General features: G+C 38.4%; 1 protein-coding gene across 1 annotated transcript in view; it reads left to right on the top strand.

The window, feature by feature from the left end:
* LOC136876500 (tetratricopeptide repeat protein 39C) overlaps window positions 1-21837 on the top strand; it is a 130738-nt gene that overhangs the window by 19246 nt on the left and 89655 nt on the right. Inside the window, exons 4-5 of the mRNA XM_067150513.2 lie at window positions 4516-4723; window positions 9384-9582. Of these exons, the coding sequence (XP_067006614.2) occupies window positions 4516-4723; window positions 9384-9582 (407 nt within the window). The remainder of the gene's footprint in view (window positions 1-4515; window positions 4724-9383; window positions 9583-21837) is intronic.

Below are 21837 nucleotides of genomic sequence, written 5' to 3'. Positions count from 1 at the left end.
ACAAAAATGATGACTAGAACTCATAGTTTTAGGTGGTAGATATTCAAAGTATGTCAGAAGAATATTCTAAAGCAGTTTTGTTTCATCTATAAAAAGTTTAAGAACAGACTAATTTTTTGTTTGTTTAGCTTCTCATGCCTTCTTGTTATGAACTTTATGAATCAGCACACATTGTACCCAACCTGTTATCATTTATTCATACAGTAAGTAACATCATCAAACTAAGCTGAAACCAGGATTTGGTTTCACCACCGCTGCCGCCACCGCCACTACCGCCGCCGCCACCACCACTACCACCACCATCTCCTTTTTCCATCCAGTGAGATATTCTTCAAACTGTTGCTTCTCAAACCCTTATGCTCCAAGATCCTGTTTTGTATGGCCAACTCATTTAATTTTTAGTCCCTCTTTTTCTTCAACTGCTTCTAATCTGTTCTGTTCTCTGGTGGTCTGTCCTCTTCACATAACTATAAATCATTATAAACTAGTTATTCAAATAGTCTTTCAGTTTATTAGATTGTGTGAGTGCATATAGTACGTACCAAAGAGATGTTATGTAAGGAACCAAAAATTGACACCGATGGAAATTGAACCCTAAACCATAAGATTTTGCATATGATGCTCTATCATTGAGTTATGGTGGCCTAGTCATTTCTGTTCTGTTGATTGACTGCTAAGCTACAAGTGTGGCACAATGGACAACACACAACTGTTAGTGTGTGCTAGTCGCCCACTGTGGGCCATTCAAATTGAATATTTCATTTTCACAACTGCACTGTACTGTGAAAATTGGTAAATAGCTGCATTGATGGAAGATAAACATATAATTAAAATTTTGTGCAATAATGCCTCACATATGTCATTACAAGAGTGCTTGCATTGCTCTTCATGTGGCTTTTAAGTTCGGTTCTAGAAATGTAATTTGCACTGTACTTACCAGACATTATACATAAAAACTAGGCATTCCTAGAAGACATACGAGATATATGGACAAACAATAGACTAAGTTTGAGAATAGCTGTGGACTGAGAGAGTCAGGGTAGACCGTGCAATAAATTACCTGTCTTTGTGCCGTACAGACTTCACAGTTAGATCATATCGGGAATAACAGATATGTGAAGGTCCCTATGTACTCTCATCCACATAAAAATTGGCCATTGCAGAATCAATCAATCAACCAATCAATCATTGATCTGCATTTAGGGCTGTTGCCCAGGTGACAGATTCCCTATCAATTTTTTTTGTACCTAGCTTTTTCTTAAATGTTTTCAAAGAACTTGGAATTTTATTGAACATTTCCCTTGATATCCCCCACTCCTTGTCCTATAAATGAATATTTGCCTTGTCTTCTTGAATTCCAACTTTATCTTCATATTATGATCATTCCTATTTTTAAAAGCTCCAGCCAAGCTTATTCGTCTATTAGTGTCATTCCACGCCATCATTTCACTGACAGCTTGAAACATACCACATATTATATAGATGTTGATTCCCATAGGGAACCTGAAATATTTGTCCCGAATGAGTAAATTTATAATACCAGTATAAATGGTCCGTTATTGGACATTATAAATTTTCCAGCTAATTCATTCCTGGTTGCCAGCGTTAGCATACTGGGGCGAAATGCTGGCAACCAGGAATGAATTAGCTGGAAAATTTATAATGTCCAATAACGGACCATTTATATTGGTAACATACCACATAGTCTAGCATCTCGTCTCCTTACTCCTCAGTCTTCCCAGCCCAAAGTTTGCAACATTTTCGTAACACTGCTCCTTTGTCGAAAATCATCCAGAACGATTGTGCTGCTTTCCTTTGGATCTTTCCCAGTTCTTGTATCAAGCAGTCTTGATGTGGGTCCCATACACTGGGACCATATTCTAATTGGGATCTTACCAGAGACAAATATGCCCTCTCCTTTACATCCTTACTTTAGTCTCCACACAGTCTGCCATTAAGACCAACTTGTCGGCATAGGCCAAATTGCTTACTACATTTCCACAGTGTTCTCCCTAGGTCCTTTTTAATGGGCGCACCGCCCTGCTGATTTTGCAGACCGCCCGGCTAACATAACCTCGAGACACGCTAGTTACATAATATTGATACATAGTCAACAGGGCGAGTTGGTCGTGCGGTTAGGGGCGCGCGGCTGTGAGCTTGCATCCGGGAGATAGTGGGTTCGAATCCCACTGTCAGCAGCCCTGAAGATGGTTTCCGTGGTTTCCCATTTTCACACCAGGCAAATGCTGGGGCTGTACCTTAATTAAGGCCATGGCCGTTTCCTTCCAACTCCTAGGCCCTTCCTATCCCACCGTCGCTGTAAGACCTATCTGCATCGGTGCGAGTAAAGCCACTAGCAAAATAAAAATAAAAAAGATACATAGTCACTGAGTGCTCCAAATTAAAATATGATGAATCATCATTATTGTCAACATAATTGTATCAGTTATATCGGAGTTTAAATGTTTAGCTTGACTATCACGTTATGTGCGCGAGCGATATCCAGATTAGCCTGGAATCGGATGCGAGCTCGATTCCGCCTGACGTCACAAACCTGCATAGCACTCCACAGCAAATGAGTGGTTAGCCGCGGTGTTACATCATTATGATGATTTTATTGTTCACCGCCAGTGAAAAGAACATCCTGATGCAATGATATACAATCACTTCTTTCTTTTGCTTGCACAGTCATTCCAATGATTCCTTCATAGTATATGCATCTTTATATCTGTAAGTGTATATTAAAGATATATGTATATATGTTTGTTTGTTGGGTATTCAGCCCAAAGGCTGATTTGATCCTCCACAGCTCCACCAAAAGCTTTTTTTCTTGCTATTTGCTTTGTCGCACCGACACAGATATGTCTTATGGCGACGATGGAGTAGGGAAGGCCTAGGAATTGGAAGGAAGCGGCCGTGGCCTTAATTAAGGTACAGCCCCGGCATTTGCCTGGTGTGAAAATGGGAAACCACGGAAAACCATCTTCAGGGCTGCCGACAGTGGGGCTCGAACCCACTATCTCCCGATTACTGGATACTGGCCGCACTTAAGCGACTGCAGCTATCGAGCTCGGTCCAAAAGCTATCATAGACAGCCTAGCCGTCATTGAAGAGGCATACTAGGGAAATGAGGGCTGAGGTAGTTTTCCGTTGCTTACCTCACCGAGCCAAAAGTTGCTATTGCATATCAGTCTGCCAAGCCCACTGAAATAGCATGCACCAACCGACCCTATGGGTGATATTTTCACACCATTCATAACAGGGACTGGCTGCATAAGGAATGGTATTACTAGCATCGCTCATACATCCATCGGTTTCATATTGTCAAAGCCAAGGATGAGACTGAGACAGGTCAATGAAAGTAACAAATTGCTCTAGTCCATACCAGAAGACATAGCACACTGTAAACACTACATCTTGCTAGCAAGGAAAGATAGGAAACTAAAAAGACAAGGAACATTCATGAAGAGAAAACACAGTAACAGGTTAGTGTAGGTGGAGGAGCAATAGAAAGGCAAGAACAAATGTAAGCATACAGAATTCTTTATATACTGCTGTCTGCATATATGAGTTTTCTCATTATCAACATCGGTTCTTACTCAAGTCTCCTGGATGTAAAAGATTTCACCTATAACATGTATAGAAAGACAGGAACATGAATAGGAACATGCAGTAATAAAAGGATAAACATAATGATAGGTCAGCATTGCAATAAGGATCGATAGAAAAGGAGACAAGGGCAAACATGAAAACACAAATGGACAAGAGAAGGCCAGTTTCCACATCTTCATGAACTTCCATCTTCAATGAGATAAACAGCCGTACATGAAGATGTGGAGATTGCCCTTACCTTTGGGTATTTTCATTTTTTTTCCTTGTCTCCTTTTCTATTGCACCCTCTTCCAATGCTACCTGTCACTATGTTTGTCCTACTGTGTGTTTCTATTCATGTTTCTGTCTTTCTATATTATGACCTGATCTATAACATGTTTTTTTTTTTTTTTGTTAGTTGCTTTACGTTGCACCGACACAGATAGGTCTTATGCTGACGATGTGACAGGGAAGGGCTAGGAGTGGGGAGGAAGGGGCCGTGGCCTTAATTAAGGTACAGCCCCAGCATTTGCCTGGTGTGAAAATGGGAAACCACGGAAAACCATCTTCAGGGCTGCCAACAGTGGGGTTCGAACCTACTATCTCCCAAATACTGGATACTGGCCGCCCTTAAGCGACTGCAGCTATCGAGCTCAGTATAACATGTTAGTAGAGCAAGATTAATTTTAGCTCTGTCATTTCATTGAATTATTCCTCTGACTGAGTTTCTCTTTTATTAATATTCTCTTGTTAAGATTTGTTGCCATTTTCTTTTATGACCTTGTAATTTGATATGATTTATACAGTAGGTATCAGTATTGTTGCTGAAGTGGTTCCTTTCACATCAGTCTGTCCTGATGGTATATACATGAGCTTGTATATTTATTTTAAGAAATGTGTTATAATGGTTTTCTTCCTTCCTAGGAACGGAACCTTGCTGAGAAATTAGAAGAGCAAATCATTTTAGCTGATTCTCAAGTGTGTGTTGCATTGCTGACTTTTCTACAGCAAGACTTGTCAGGGTATGTCAAGGGTGGTTGGGTTCTCCGTAAAGCTTGGAAGGTATACCAACATACGTATAACCAGATTCTACACCTTTACAAGAAGACATTTGGCTGTGATGATGTTCCAGGTAATGACATGTTGTATGAACTTAGGCTAACTTCTAGAGTGTTTCCACTTTAGCATGTACATTTTCATGCTGGTTTTGACCTTTGGAGAGCATTCATTATTGCTCTTCATTTCTTCTATACTTTATCTTGTGTTTGTTGGCGTTGCTGCTGCTGCTGTTGGTTTAATGTTGCACCATACCGAATAGAAAGAGGAAGTGAGAGCACTTCGACTCACTTCCCATTAGAAACTAGTGGCTACAGTGCGGAGATGGCATTGTTTATACTGGGTACGCATGTATTTACTTGTAGTGGGAGTGATTTTTTGAGTGTAATAACTATATTTTGGAGTATAGTGAGTGTGAAAGAGCCTCCGTGGCTCAGACGGCAGCGCGTCGGCCTCTCACCCCTGGATATCGTGGTTCAAATCCCGGTCACTCCATGTGAGATTTGTGCTGGACAAAGCGGAGGCGGGACAGGTTTTTCTCCGGGTACTCCAGTTTTCCCTGTCATATTTCATTCCAGCAACACTCTCCATTCTCATTTCATAGCATCTATCAGCCATTAATAAATCACTTTGGGAGTGGCGACCCCATTGTACTAATAGCCTATATCTGCTTCATTCATTCCATCCCTGACCCGGTCAATGACTGGAAAACAGGTTGTAGGTTTTTCAGTGAGTGTGAAAATGCCGTCGTGCTTTGTGCCAGAGTGTTGATCAGCTTACAGGTCAGGTGAAGGTAAACCTTTCTTCTCTCCATCTGAAAATGAGGAGCATTTCTCTCAGTGGGCTAGAGCAATCCCAAGAAAAGACATGCAGCTTACGCGTAAGTCTAGGATTTGTGAGTGTCATTTTTTGGAAGATCTTATTATGAAGGTAGACTCGTTTATTATTAATGGGAAAAAAGTTGAAATTCCGAGAATAAGGTGGAGCTTAAAGCCAGGAGCTGTCCCTCACATTTTTACTAACTTAAAGTCCTATTTAAGCAAGTCCCTGAAAATTCGAAAACCCCCATTAAAATGAGAGTTACTCAAAGAACATGTTGGCAATGACAGTATTAACAGTAGCAGCTTAGTACGTAATGAACTAAATTTTCCCTAGACATCTAAAATACTTAATAGTGATGATAATGTAAAAATAAAAGAACCTGGTCTCAATTTGTCCTGTAAAGTAGCCGATAGTGACGTTGATGCTTCTAGAACTATTCTAAATTTGAGGAGACAAGTTAAAAACCTTGGTAGGAATTTAATTAGAACCAAAAAGAAATTAGTTGCATGCAGAGCTAAATTAAAGCAGATTGAAAATAAAGTCAATGTGTCAAGCGAAACTGAAGACAGTCTTAAGTTCCTTTGCAAGAAACAAAAAATAATTGTGGTCACAATGCTCAAAAAATGTAGCACCAGCCCAAAAGGTATGTGCTATTCTAATGAATTTATATTAGATAGTTTTGAAAATGAACTCCCTTAAGGGTTACAGACATTGTTTGAAGCAAGAGTTACTTCCTCTCCCTACCGAAGCTCATTTGAGACGACTATGCAAAGGGTTCAAATGTAATTATGGTATTAATGGAAATGCCATGAATGCAATTAAAGATTTTTATTTAAACAAGCAAGACAAAAACAAGCGACTAGGTGTAGTGATTTTTGACAAAGTGAAATTGAGAGAAGACATTAGATTTAATACATCTACACTGACAGTAGACAGATTTGTTGATTTAGGAGATGAAACTTCCTATGACAAAAAGAACGTCCTTGCCAATCACGCGCTTGTATTTATGTTTGTCCCTTTGTTGCACAGCTGGATCCAGCCTGTAGCAGTGTATGCTAGCAAAAATGCAACTCCTGGAGAACTATTGTCAAAAATAATAATTCAGGTCATAAGTCAATTGAACAAGCTGGGGTGAAAGTAATTGGTTTTACGTGTGATGGAAGTCAGTGTAATAAAAGGGCATGGATGAATTTGGGAATTTCAAGGAAGAATGATAAAATAAAATGCTCCATTGAAAACCCGGCAGATCATGAAAGGTGAGTGGGAGCATTTTCTGATTATGTGCATATTTTGAAGAGCATACGTAATTATTTCGACGATAACGTTCTTTTGCTGTATAAAAGCAAAGAGGTGAATTACAACTTTGATAGACAGTTATATCAAATTGACACTACTTCTGAGTTTGCTGATCTTTGAAGTTGTCTTAAGATAACATCCTCTCACATAGACCCAACCTCATTTCAGAGGATGAGCACCAGGTTAGCTTTTCAGTTATTCGGTAATAGTGTAGCCGACACAATTAAGCGGTTTGGAGAAATCAAGCCTAATGAATTCAGTGATCGTGAGCACACAGAAATTTTCACATGAGAAATCAATAATCTTGCAGATGCTTTTAACTCCACACTGCCCGTAAAAGGGCTTTATAAAGGTTCTCCGTCACACAAAGTATTGCTTGAATTTTAAGAAAACATTACATCTCAGAAAAACACATTTTCATCTTCAAAAACTTTGGAATCATTAAGAGTAACCTTGAAAAGTACTTTGGAAATGGCGGACTACTTGTGGAGCAGGAGTATTTAGGTATGTCCTGACGGCAAAATTTAATCAAGATCCTTTGGAGCGCCATTTCGGTATTTTGTGTTCCCTTAGTTGTGACGATCACCCTTCCACTGTGGACTTTTTACATTTACACATGCTGCAGCCTGTGTATGTACCTACCAAACTCATCTTAACTTCGACCCCAAATTGAAATTGAGAGTCAGTGATTTGTTAGTCATATCTGTACAATGGCTAAAAGTGAATGTATGATAAAGAAATTAAAGATCCAGTAGAGGTCAAACTTAAAAAAAAAAAAAAAAAAAAAAAAAAAAAAAAAAAAAAAAAAAGTACTCACAAACTGGGAAAATGAAATAACTCTCCTTACGAGGGAAACCTCACAAAACAGAATTTAGTGTTTCACTTGGCAGGCTACATAGTAAGAAAAAGTGCCAAATATGTTGACTGCTTAGATTGTGCTCACACTCTTTGTAGTGAACAGCCACCTGAGCTTCCACTGACAACATTTACCATCATTAAAGATTATGGGGAGCCTCTGTGGCTCAGGCAGCAGCATGCTGGCCTCTCACCGGTGGATACCGTGGTTCAAATCCCGATCACTCTATGAGAGATTTGTGCTCGACAAAGCGGAGGTGGGGCAGGTTTTTCTCCGGGTACTCCAGTTTTCCCTGTCATCTTTCATTCCAGCAACACTCTCCAGTATCATTTCATTTCATCTGTCACTCATTCATCATTGCCCCAGAGAATTGCGACAGACCTCGACAGCCGGCACAATTCCTATCCTCGCTGCAAGTGGGGGCTTCATTCATCTCATCCCTGATCCGGTCATTGACTGGAAAACAGGTTGTAGGTTTTCATACGTAAAGATTATGGCACAGAGAAAGCCTTGTGATACTCGACCTATCCTTCACCATGTGTGTTCAAGTTGCTATTGCAAGCAGAAGAGGTCGTCTCAGAAAAATTGCGATCAGAACAAAATTGATGGGGTGATATATTTTTTTTGCATGTTTGGACAGCATAGACTCTATAGTTGTCCAACCCTCAGACTTTGGATGCAGCAGTGCTCACAGATATGACCTTGTGGAAAAATTAGTGTTTCATTACATTAAGTGCCAATTCTTCTTCCGTATGAAGGAAATAAGGAAAGAGCTGCTATTGTCCAAATCAGCGAAATCGTCCCGGATGTTCTCCAAGGTTTTGGACAACTATTGCTTTCGAGGGTGAGTTAAAGGTTTATGTATATGTCTTAGATAATGTGAAATGCATAATAGTTTCAGCTATATCTCAATACTTTGTAAGTCATTTCAGAATTACTGATGTTCAAATCTTTTCATAGGATAACATTAAGCCATTAAATTAGTGTATTTACCAGCTTCCTCTATTCAAATATTCCTGGACAGTACACACATGGTACATGAAATGGAATAATTCAAAGATCATTCTGGCAACTGGAAGTCGTAGAGAATTTATTTTGTGTACGTTTTGTATAATGCTTATTGTATTAACACGAGCAGCGCTGTTCACCCATAGCTACACTAGCGCAGTCTGCCACCACCGCCTATTAACTAGGGGAGAGTACTCACTTCCTCTTTCAGTACGCTATTGTTGCACTAAAACATTGAAGGTTTTCGGTGACGCAAACGATGGGAAAGTGATAGGATTGTGGTGATAGCAGCTGTGGCCGTAATTAAGGTACAACCCCAGCATTTGCTTGGTGTGAAAAATGGGAAACCATGGAAACCATCTTCAGGGCTGCCAACGGTGTGATTCAAACCCACCATTTTCCTAATGCAAGCTCACAGCTGCACGACCCACCGCAAGGTCAGCTTCTTCTATTTATCCTGCCTTTTAATGAGATGGTTAATACTGCATTTACTGGCATAACTAACGTTTTCCTTGAATATTACAACCAGAAACTCAGGTGCGAGAATTATACCAGTAATTTGATCGATTGGGAACACATTTTTATTAAGGCTTGACATACAAAGAATATAACTTTATCTTCAAATATTTAGAGAGAACATACATTTTGCAAATAAATATAAGGTTCTCTTGATCAAATTCGTTTGATTTTTATAGTCATAATTTTCTCCCATTGTAATTTAAAAAAAGTTAAAATGTATATTATATACTTGCAGGTTCTCAATTCCCATCCTGGAAAGTGATAACTCGAGGGTTCAGCAATCCTAACTTGCAGAGCCCATCATCAGAATGGTCTGTGCCTTCCTACAACAGCACTCCTAGTGGTGCCTCCACTCCCAATGGGAGGACCAATGGCTTTCGGAACCCGTTTGCCATACTTTCTTCCTTTGGTTTAAGCTCAGAATCAAATGGAAGGTTAGTTTGCTGCATGTACTCATATTTAAGTAGAAGTTGTTGGTGTTTTGGAGTAACAAAATATCATCTTTGTTCAGAATTTCTAACTTTCTCCCTAACTAATAAAATAACATAAGGCAATGCACATTTCTATCAAACTATATGTGTTTGATTCCTTTTTGTATTTCCTGTTAGTTTTTAGTGCAGGCATACATTCTGTTAATTATTTTTCAAACTTCTACAGTATCTGTTACGGAGTTCTCCATGGTAGTTAGAGGTGAAAGAAGGTGCTGGGATGAACAGGTCTCAACTTACGAAATTAAAGTTAATTTAAAATTCAACAAGGTTATATTTTCTTTTCAAGATCAAGAAATAACAAGTACAACAGGAACTTGGTTATATAGCAACAAAATAAGAATGTACAATTACAGTTTATTAATGTATATTGGGCTTCGAGTTCCAGAAACACAATCCCTGAGCAATGAGCCCAACTTTACTTATACATGAGGTTTAACAAAGGGGCAGAAAACCCCAATCATGCCCAGGAGCACTCGCTCCCTATTACTCAGTAAAGCCTGCTCGAGGCACACAGAAACCAACTTAAGAAAGAGCAACCCGCTCTCAAAGTTCAAGCCTATCAAAGGCCACACCAAACTCCACCTTCAAGCTGTCCTCCAAGCACATGAAAACAGGGGTAAAAATACCCAACCTACTGAGGCCTACTCAATAAAGAAACAGGACAAGTCCCAAAATACCAACTTGAGAGGAGGCATAACTGCACTCCTAATACACTTCTTTAAAACTTGTTTGGCACTAGGCCACTTATGCAAGGACTAAGCCCATACTACGGAGGTGACACGATTGAAAAATATTATGACATTACGAGTAGAAGGGAAACTGTTATAAAAATGTAGTCATCTCAAAACAAAATGAATGGGAGCTCGAGAGGGTTAGGCACTCTCTATCCCAATTTGTAGTTAAGGAAACAGAATTTATACCAAGTGTCTTTTACATTTTAAATATAGGTTACATGAGAAAAATTTCGAACCCGCCCCGAGGGTTAAACTGCTGAGCTAGCAAGCAAATAAGTTATAAAATGGCTATTACCTGATGGTTGAACTGCTGCCCGAAGAAAGAGGCGCTTCCCGCCCCCTGCTACATAATCACACAAAGAAAGATGTTACTGAAGTGGCGAGGAGACCAGAAAATCAGCAGTTTATATACCCTCGCGAAAGATTCGAGACGTTTCATGAATGATTACAACCCGCCCACAAAATTTTATTGGATAACAGCACAAACTAATACATCAGACGAAGAAGAAACACCTTATTGGTGGAAAATTAATTACAGAAATTCCTGATTGGCTACATACAAAACAGGCGGAAAGAAAGGATTATATTGCCAACTCTCAAACCACAGAACAAAATTTAGCAAAAATAAAACTTATGAATGTTAAATTTCTTCCGAATTGCTCATTCCTTTACACCAAAGAGCGTTATCAGTTTTGGTAGAGACATCTGTTAGAGAATGTTCAAAGTTCTTGCTATGGAGCAGACAAACACGAACCGAAATTGACATAGTTCAGAACACTTCAAAATTTACAGTAGAGACATCTTCTGAAAAACTTTAGAATTAACATGGTTGTTAAAGTTCAGGCTTCCTCCAGTAGAGGAGTTCCAACAGGCGCAATGTTTGAATTAGCGGCGCGGAGGTGTGCCGCCCGGTACAGTATCTATTATTAAATTTTAGATGTTCTACTATCTTCTATTAGTTACATGGATTTAGGTTGGGCGACCTCAAAAGCCATGCATCTGGAAAATATCTAGAGATAATGCAGTCGTTACTGAAGGTTTCTCAAAGCAATTCTTTCACCTGGCGAACTTTATGTGGTATTGTCCCATCTTGCATGAAAATAACAGTGTGGTCACAGTTGTATTCCTGAAAAGCTGTAATCGTGTTACACAAGGAGGTCCCTGTAACGTGCAGATGTCACTGCACATCTAATAGGCCCACAAGGGGACATCTCCTCAAAGAAAAACGGACCAAGAATGAAGAAGCTTGTAAAACCGCACCAAACAGTCACGTAAGCTGAATGCAGTGGTTATTCCTTACGACGTTTGGAGTATTCGAACCCCATATGCGACAGTTCTGTTCATTCACCGCACCCTCCAGAGTAAAATGCGCCTCGTCAGTCCACAAAATATTCCCTGGCCACATGTTGTCCACTTCCACACGCGCCAGAAATGGAAGGGCAAAGTCTCGGCATTGTGCAATATCTTAAGGTTTCAATTTGTGAATAGTATGAAGTTTGCAGGGATACCAGTGTAAAATGTGCCACAAAATCTTGCGAACTGTTGACTGGGGTAGCGGCAGTTCACATGACACAGCTCGAGCACTGGTTACAGAATTGTGAGAATGTGCTGCACGGTCTGCTACAGCTACAGCAACTTCATCAACAACATCCGTTGTTGTCTTCTCAAATTTCTTAATAATTTTCTTCAGCCCATTACTTGTCATGGGACCTCTTCTCTGCTGTTTCTGTCAGCGATCCCGCAATGCAGTGTTGGTATTTCTGCCATTCTGATGAAACGACTTCACTAGTAGAGCACGGTCTCTCTTCCCAATAGACATTACGTTTCACATGGAAAATTTTGACTTCCTTACATTACAACGAAGATTCACTTCACAAAAGCAACAACCAAGGAACTGTCACAAAACAGTCCTACCGGAAGAACATTTTGATATCTGAGTTACGGAATATTGTGTGTTCTGACCGCTTACAGTGCCATGTTTTTGCCTGGTGGAAAAACGTGGAACTAATAATTTTTGTGGCATAATTCGCGAGCACATTGCTTAGTAAGCATATCTACTAAATTTCAGACTCCTATGATCATTACAGCCCGTGCTGTACCGTGCTGAATACCGTAACTTTAATTGTGGACACCGGGTATATAGTATACATATATTATCATTATAGACCATTATGCCTTTCAGCATTCAGTCTGCAAGCCTCTGTGAAATTACTAAAAGTCGCCACATTCCTCTATTTGCAACTAGTGCTGTGGCCTCACTTAGTTCTATAGCTCTTATCTTTAAATAGTTAGAAACTGAGTCTAACCATCGTCGTCTTGGTCGTCTACTTCTCTTACCCTCCATAACAGAGTCCATTATTCTCCTAGATAACCTATCCTCCTCCATTCACCTCACATGACCACACCACTGAAGCCGGTTTATAAGTACAGCTTCATCCATTGAGTTCATTCCTAACTTAGCCTTTATCTCCTCATTCCTCTCCAGTATTTATCATTGCAAAGGTGTCATAAGACGGTGTTAAGTGTATATCAAGTGTGCATTCAGTGGTGTTTTAACCTGTGCATGTGCAGTGGTACTTTAATTGTAAGAATGTATCGTGATTCGTAAGTAATTTGCAAAAGTTTATCGAATTACAATGGGTAACTCACATAAACAAGTGAAGGCTAAAGCCCGCATCGCTCAGCCCGCGAGCAGGAGTGCCACCCCACTCTCTAACGGCAAGGAAATGAACAGTGACAGCCCTCGCTCTCATGTGGCAACTGCTGAAACTACGCGGGAACAAGTGAAGAACATCAACCGTTCTGAAAATTCACAGAACAATGCTGCCAACATCTTGGCCTGTGATGATCAGTGCACACCATCGGACACTTTGCGAACCAGTGTAAGCAAGGAGGTTATAGATACTACGGTGTCACTAACGTTGGATAACCTCATTACGAACTTGTAGACAGAGTAGCCGATAAGGTCATACAGAAACTTAAGGAAAGTATTGATTTTAATACTGATGTAATAAGAGAATTAAAATGTGAACTCAGCAGACGAGATGAGGCAATAACTGAACTTCAACGGCAGTTAGACGATAGGACAGATGAGTTGGAAAGTTATCAACGTCGGAACAGTTTACTTATATTTGGAGTACCTGAAACTGCAGGGGAAGACACGGACAAGCGCATTCAGGAGATTGCCACTCGGATCGATGTTCCACTTGATCCCACGAAGATCGACCGTTCACACAGAGTTGGTACCAGAAGTCACAACAAAACCAGGCCCATCATTGTGAAATTTGTTTCATACACCTACCGAAATGCAGTCTTCAAATCAAAGAGGCTGTTAAAGAACAGCGGTATAACTATACGGGAGGACGTAACTAAGACCCGTATTGATATTCTCAAACATGCTGTGAGCCATTTCGGACTAAATTCAGTGTGGACTATGGGTGGTGTTACAATGGTGCGTGCTGGTGATGTGAAACATCGAGTGAAGACGGAACGTGACCTTGAGGAACTGAAGAAACGCTACCCAGCTCCACTGAAATGATGCAGTGAGATAATTCGTATTCCTGTGTATCACTCTATTACTGGAAATACTTAGGATGAGAAGTAGAGATAATTCTGGCGAGGCTAACAATACAAAAGTCTCTCTTTCACAACCATTCTATTTAGCGTAGTATATTAGTTATAATTTTTTTAATACTTAGAAATATCTGCTAACACGATTCATTTTGTACCAATTTTCTACTCATTTATTTTTCTCACTTCATCACATAATTTTTAAATCCTTAAATTATTTTATAATTGTATAGGCTACTAAAATCATCGTACTTCTTTGAACGATCTGCATTGAACTATTGAACCCTTTGTACTATATTGTACTCATGACAAGTAACGAGTGTGTCTTATCTGATTTACTATACGATGTTAGTGTGAGAAACACAAGAAATCTTAAGGTCATTCATATCAATTCTCAGTCTCTTGTCGACTGCTCCCATATATCTGAGTTCCGGCACATTTTTGGCAAGAGTTCGTTTGATATTATCGCAGTCAGTGAAACATTTCTTAAACCTTCAGTACCAGATTCTGCCATCTGTCTCGATGGGTATAATATTTTCCGTAATGACAGATTAAACAGATTGCAGGTTATAAATTTCATTTTTTGTCTGTATTGAAGATCTACTTGTGATACAAATTCTTATAATTTTGTTAATTACCACCTATTTAATACAATAAAAATGTAATAAAAACCTACTTACTTACGACCGTTATTGAGTGCCAGGTCCTTTATGAAATTAAGTTCTTTCTTTAAACTCTTACTTGTTAGTGGAATTTTTAGGGCTCTATAAACCAAACTAAAAAATGCCGCCTGTTTGTGAGAATTGGGGTGAAGTGACTCGTTTTTAATCGTTATTGGAGTAAACGTTTTTTTCTATAAATCTGGAAATCATATTTATTTCCTGCTCTCTTTACATTTATATCTAGAAAACTTAGCGAATTGTTACTTTCATATTCTTTAGTGAATTTTACGTTACTGTCTAATTTATTTAAAAAATCCAAAATATTATCACTATTATTCAGTTTACTGTCTATTATAACAAACGTGTCATCTACGTATGTCAGCCAAAGGTTTAGTCCTTCTATGTTATTCAGAATTTTAACATGTTCTAAATGATCCATGTAAATGTTAGCTAGCTGCTGGCACTCAATAACGGTTATAAAATAGAGATGGTTAACAAGATCATTAATAAGGTGAAAATAAAATTGGCCACAAGTCTCACACCAGATAAAAATAAAATATCCAAATTTGCAACTTTTACATTTACTAACCCAGCTATATACCAAGTCACTAATACCATCAAAAAACGAGATATTAACATTGCCTTCAAAACCTAAAACACGAGCTGAAATATTTTCTTCAACCACAATAAAGTTAATATAAATAGTAATCAATATCAAGGATCTGGAATATATAGGCTTGCGTGTGCAGAATGCAATTTTTCGTATGTTGGCCAAACTGGCCGAAGCTTTATGATAAGATATCTCGAACATGTAAATGCAATATAAATGGTCCGTTATTGGACATTATAAATTTTCCAGCTAATTCATTCTTGGTTGCCAGCATTTCGCCCTCGTGTGCTAGGGTGGGCTCATCAGTTGGTACCTAGCACACCTACCAATACGCTGGCTAGTGCATACCGTGGAGGCCACTGCGTAGGCTAACTGGAGCCACCGGCAGTGCCAATGCACTAACAGACTTTGTCTCATTACCAAAAATGATGCCTGCTTGGCCATCAGATGATATAGATGTTGATTCCCATAGGGAATCTGAAATATTTGTCCTGAATGAGTAAATTTATAATACCAATATAAATGAGTTAGCTGGAAAATTTATAATGTCCAATAACGGACCATTTATATTGGTATTATAAATTTACTCATTCAGGACAAATATTTCAGATTCCCTATGGGAATCAGCATCTATATCATATGTAAATGCAGCCAAACACAAGAAACATTCTGCAATGGGAGCACACATTCTAGAAACTGGACACAGTTTTACAACTATTGAAAGGGATTTAAGAATTTTAAGAAGAGTGGAAAAAGGAAAAGAAATGACGGAATTGGAAAACATATACATTCATTTAGATCAGCAGTATAACAAAGATAAAAACCTAAATGACAAAATTGAAATAAAGAACCCCATCTTAGTACAATTACCGGAACTAATACAAATGCTTAAATCTGATATAAATAAATTCTATAAACATTTTAATCTGACAAAAGTTAATGGCTTATTGACGCAAACAAACTCAACTCCTCCCCTTACTTCTCCTAGGCAGTCCCCTCCACAATCTATTGCAGCTATCAATGCACCGCCTACCTTCACTTCCCCTTCCCACTCCCTGCCAAAATGTAAACTCATCCACACTCACTCATATAATACAAGGAGTGCAAACAGAACAACAAGTAGTTCTCAAGAGGCTAGGAGTAACACTAGACAATTACGCAGCATAAAGAAAAGCAAGTGACAGTTCTTTCGATAAGAAGTTAATACAAAATTATACTCAAAACCATAAACATATATATTTTATCTTTCATTACAGATATACCAACAAGCCCAATTTGGAACATACGAGAACAATTCAAATTCTACATCACATTAGAAAGTGTTTATTCACCAACAAGTTTGTTCATGAAAAATATTCTCGTATTGACAACATAAAATTAATGCCAATACATTTTGTGCAAATGTTACTCCAGCAACATCGAGAACAAGTAAAATGTTCATAACATAGGCAATTATCAACTGTAGAAAATTGTTAATATAGTTAACGAAGTTTCAACGACAATCATACAAGTCAAGCAACATTGAATCATTACAAATTAGCCAGATCTCAAAAGGTTTTTTAAAATAATTTTAAAGGATGTTCATCAGATAAGTTTCGTCAATAAAATGTTAGACTTAGATAGATTTTAGACAAATATGTTTTAACTTAAAGACATAATTTTATTGTTATATGACTTGTAAAATATTATAAGATTTGTCAGTCAGGTTTACAAGCATAACCTTAATAATAGAATAGATTTGTGACCTTATATAACCTTAAGTAATTAATAATTGGCTGATGATGCTCACGAAAAAGGAGCGAAACATGTACCACATCAACAAATTAATAAATATGTAAGTTTTTATTACATTTTTATTGTATTGAATAGGTGGTAATTAACAAAATTATAAGAATTTGTATCATAAGATTAAACAGAGCCGCTGGTGGTGTTGCAGTTTATTTGAAGAACAGCATAAAATGTAGTGTACTTAGTAAATCTCCTGGAGACTACTATAAGAAACCTGAGTACATAATCCTTGATATAGCCCTTTCAGATACTAAAATTCTTTTCACTTGTATATATCATCCACCAAAAGTAGGGTTCATGGATACATTCCTGAATGATATGTATTCTCATGTTATGAATCATAAATATATATTTGTTGTGGGCGATGTTAATGCTCGGTTCGGAACAGGGACGTTTGAAAGCGAAAAAATATGTGATGTGCTCAACGCTTGTAACCTCGACTGCCTTCCATTCAATCCAACCTTTCATACTGCCACTTCCGATAGCACTCTCGACATAATCTCATCGAACTGCAATGAGTTGGTAGTAGAATACGGACAGGAACCAGGTGCTGGTTTTTCTGGTCATGACTTGCTGTATACTGTATTCACTTTATCTACGCCAACACAAATTCCTAAAACTATTCTTGTTCGAGACTTCAGTAAATTTGACGTGAACAGTTTTCGTGCTGACGCTGAATTACTACCCTGGAATATGTTTTTTCAGTCTAATGACGTAGTTCAAAAAGTATCTCTCTTCAACAGCTTTGTACTTTCACTCTATGACAAGCATGCGTCCCAAAAAAAATTCTTGTAAAACACCGATCATCACCCTGGTTCAATAAGCGTATTAAGGAATAGATAAGTAAACGGGACAGAGCTAGGAAGAAATTTATTAAAATAAAATTTCCAGATGATTACGAGCAATTCAGGATCTTACGTAACGAGACAAAACAAGTAATTAGGAACACTAAAGTGAAGTATACTTACAACATCTTCTGTAATTGTAAGAGCACCTCAGCTTCTTGGCGTGCTGCAAAATCTCTTGGCATTGGAGTCAGTCACTCTCTAGATAGCCAGATGTCTGTTACTCCATCTGAATTAAGTGAATATTACATGACATCAGTCTCTAACTCCAACTCTCCAAAAGTATCAGAGACTGCCAAACATTATAGACATCTCACTCCAAGTAACAGAGATAAATTATATTTCATGTACGTACACCCTTCACAGGTAGAAAAAACAGTCAGATCAATACAAACTAAAGCTAAAGGTCCAGATAATATTCCAATATCCATGATTTCTCCCTGCATGGACATATTTCTTCCTGCCCTTGTGCATTTATTTAACTTCTCTCTACAGAATGGAGTTTATCCCTCAGAGTGGAAGTGTGCCAATGTACGTCCTGTGCCCAAAAAGAAAATACCAACATTCTGTAGTGATTTTAGGCCTATCAACATCCTCTGTGCACTTAGTAAGGCACTAGGAAAAATTGTTCATGAGCAGATATGTGAATATTTGTCTAAATACAACATTCTAAATCCCTACCAATCTGGCTTCAAGAAGGGCCATAGTACTACTACTGCTCTTCTGAAGGTTACAGATGATATACGCGCGGCCACCGATAAGAGGCAGCTTACTATCTTATGTCTCTTTGATTTCTCTAAGGCATTTGACTCTGTTAATTATGACTTGTTTCTTGCTAAGCTGAAGTCAATTGGCTTCTCCCAGAGTGCTCTGTCATGGTTTGAATCATATCTGTCAAATAGATCACAAAGAGTCACGTTCGTTTGATGTTCGATTCTCTAGCTGGGAATCAGTAAACTGTGGCGTACCATAAGGATCAGTCCTCGGTCCTTTATGTTTTTCTATTTATATTAATGACATATCTGAAGTCTTTAAAAGCAGTACCTTTCACATGTATGCGGATGACTTACAAGCTTACTTTCACTTTTGTCCCACTAACGCATCTTCTTGTATAACGCATTTCAACCATGACATCTCTCGATTGTTCGAATGGAGCGCAAATCACAACCTCCAATTAAATGTGGCTAAGACCCAGCTTATTTGCATAGGTTACACAAAACTCCTGAAAACTGTTGACCTCAAATCCCTCCCAGCTATAAAAAAAATTCTAGAGACAGATATTCATTATAGTGACACCGTTAACAATCTAGGTCTAATTTTCGACAGAACCTTATCCTGGTCTGATCATACATCAAATGTAATCCGAAAAGTTGTGTCATCCAACGTAACGTCATGTACACCACCTTTCATGTGAAAACTACTTGTTCAAAGTCTTATATTTCCAATAATTGACTATGGTTCAGTTGTATACAACGACTTATCTGAAACTTTGAACATAAAACTACAGAGGGTACAAAACGCATGTGTTCGTTACGTTGCAAATGCCAGGCGTGATGAACACATAACACCCTATTACATACAGCTACAATGGTTGAAACTCCATGAACGTCAGGAAATCTCAGTAGCTGTTGCTACGCAGAAAATTCTCAAAGTGAAGACACCATCCTACCTTTATAATGCATTTAAACCTATGGAGTCTGTACATAACAGAGATAATAATAGGTTTACAAAAACCACCCTTCAAATTCCCCTTCATCGTACCACTAAATTTAACAAATCCTTTGTTTGCACTGCATCACGTATCTTTAACGTCTTTAATCTTCACTGTTTTGCAAATAACACTAACTGTACCCAACTAAAGCAGTTCTTAACATTTGTCTTTCTGGAGGAGTACGCAAGAGGCTGAGATCAGGCATTCTTGTGTCTAACAATCAGAAATATGTATATTTCAAAGAAAATTGTTTCTCTGCTTTAGCTTTATATTCTTTAGATCCATGTAGTCCAAAATAATAGAAGGGCTTAATGATTTACTTTCTTACTTATTATATAATGTATGTCTTAATCTTACTGAATTTGGTATCTGTATTTTCATTTTTTTAAAAGTTTCATCTTTAGTTTAATACTTTAATATTATAAAAATGTAGTTAGTGTGTTCATAAACCTGTATTGTATTATAAGAAGACGCTACATAAAGGGGCTTTTCAGCCTCAGTGGCATGTAAATCATGATCAATAAATTCAATTCAATTCAGAGTGCCCTCCTGCCTTTGGTCCCACCTGTTTGTACCAGCAATCATTCTCGCTACTTTCATGTCTGTTACTTCTAACTTATGAATAAGATATCGTGAGTCCTCCCAGCTTTCGCTCCCATAAAGCAAAGTTGGTCTGAAAACAGACTGATGTAAAGATAGTTTTGTCCGGGAGCTGACTACTTTCTTACAGAATACTGTTGATCACAACTGCGAGCTCACTGCATTAGCTTTACAACAACTTGATTCAATCTCGCTATATTACCACCATGGGAGAACACACACTATAAATACTTGAAATTATCTACCTGTTCCAGCTTTGTATCACCAATCTGACATTGAATTCTGTTGAATTTCTTACCTACTGGCATCTATTTAGTCTTCGAAAGGCTAATTTTCATACCATACTCATTGCACCTATTTTCAAGTTCCAAGATATTAGACTGCAGGCTTTCGGCACAATCTGCCATTAAGACAAAGTCGTCAGCATAGGCCAGACTTCTTACTACATTTCCACCTGTCTGAATCCCTCCTTGCCACTTTATAGCTTTCAGCAGATGATCGATGTAAACTACAAACAGTAAAGGTGAAAGATTACAATCTTGTCTAACCCCTGTAAATACTCTGAATCAAGAACTCATTCTACCATCAAATCTCACTGCAGGCCAATTGTCAACATAAATGCCTGTGATTGATTTTAATAATCTACCTTTAATTCCATAGTCCCCCAGTATGGTGAACATCCTTTCCCTCGGTACTCTGTCATGCTTTCTCTAGATCTACGAAACATAAACACAGTTACCTATTTCGTCGTAGCATTTTTCAATTACCTGGCGCATACTGAAAATCTGATCCTGATAGCCCCTCAGTGGTCTGAAACCACACTGGTTTTCATCCAATTTCTTCTCAACCACTGATCGCACCCTCTCTTCCAAGATGCCAGTGAATACTTTGCCTGGTATACTAATCAATGAGATACCTTGATAGTTTGTGCAATCCTTCCTGTTTCCTTGCTTGTAGATAGGTGCAGTTACTGCTTTTGTCCAAACTGAAGGTACCTTACCAACACTCCATGCTAATCTTACTACTCTATGAAGCCATTTCATCCCTGCCTTCCCACTATACTTCACCATTTCAGGTCTAATTTCATCTATTCCTGCTGCTTTATGAGAGTGGAGTTTATTTACCATCCTTTCCACTTCCTCAAGCGTAATTTCACCAACATCATTTTCCTCTTCCCCATGAGCTCAGTTGTTTGTGACACCACCAGGAAAATTTCCTTTTACATTGAGAAGATGTTCAAAATATTCCCTCCACCTCTCCAGTGATTCCCTGGGATCTATTATGAGTTCACCTAAATTACCCAAAACACTGTTCATTTCCTTTCTCCTTCCCTTCCTTTCTTTATTACTGTCCAGAAAGGTTTCCTTGCTGCTTGACCTAGCCTTTCCAGGTTATTACCTAAATCTTTCCATGACTTCTTTTTGGATTCAACAACTATTTGTTTCACTCTGTTTCTTTCGTCTATGTACAATTCCCTGTCTGCATCATCCCTTGTTTGGAGCCATTACTGATAAGCCTTCGTTTTACGTTTACAAGCTGCTCTCACTTCATCATTCCACCAAGATGTTTGCTTTTTCCCATCTTTACACACAGTTGTTCCTAGGCATTCCTTTGCTGTTTCTACTACAGCATCCCTGTATGCCACTCGTTCTCTTTCTATATCCTGAACCTGCTTACT

This window comes from Anabrus simplex, chromosome 6, assembly GCF_040414725.1.
Source record: "Anabrus simplex isolate iqAnaSimp1 chromosome 6, ASM4041472v1, whole genome shotgun sequence".
In the NCBI taxonomy this organism is placed as follows: Eukaryota; Metazoa; Arthropoda; class Insecta; order Orthoptera; family Tettigoniidae; genus Anabrus; species Anabrus simplex.
The sequence above is the reverse complement of the archived record's forward strand: the minus strand, read 5'-3'. Positions and strand labels throughout refer to the sequence as shown.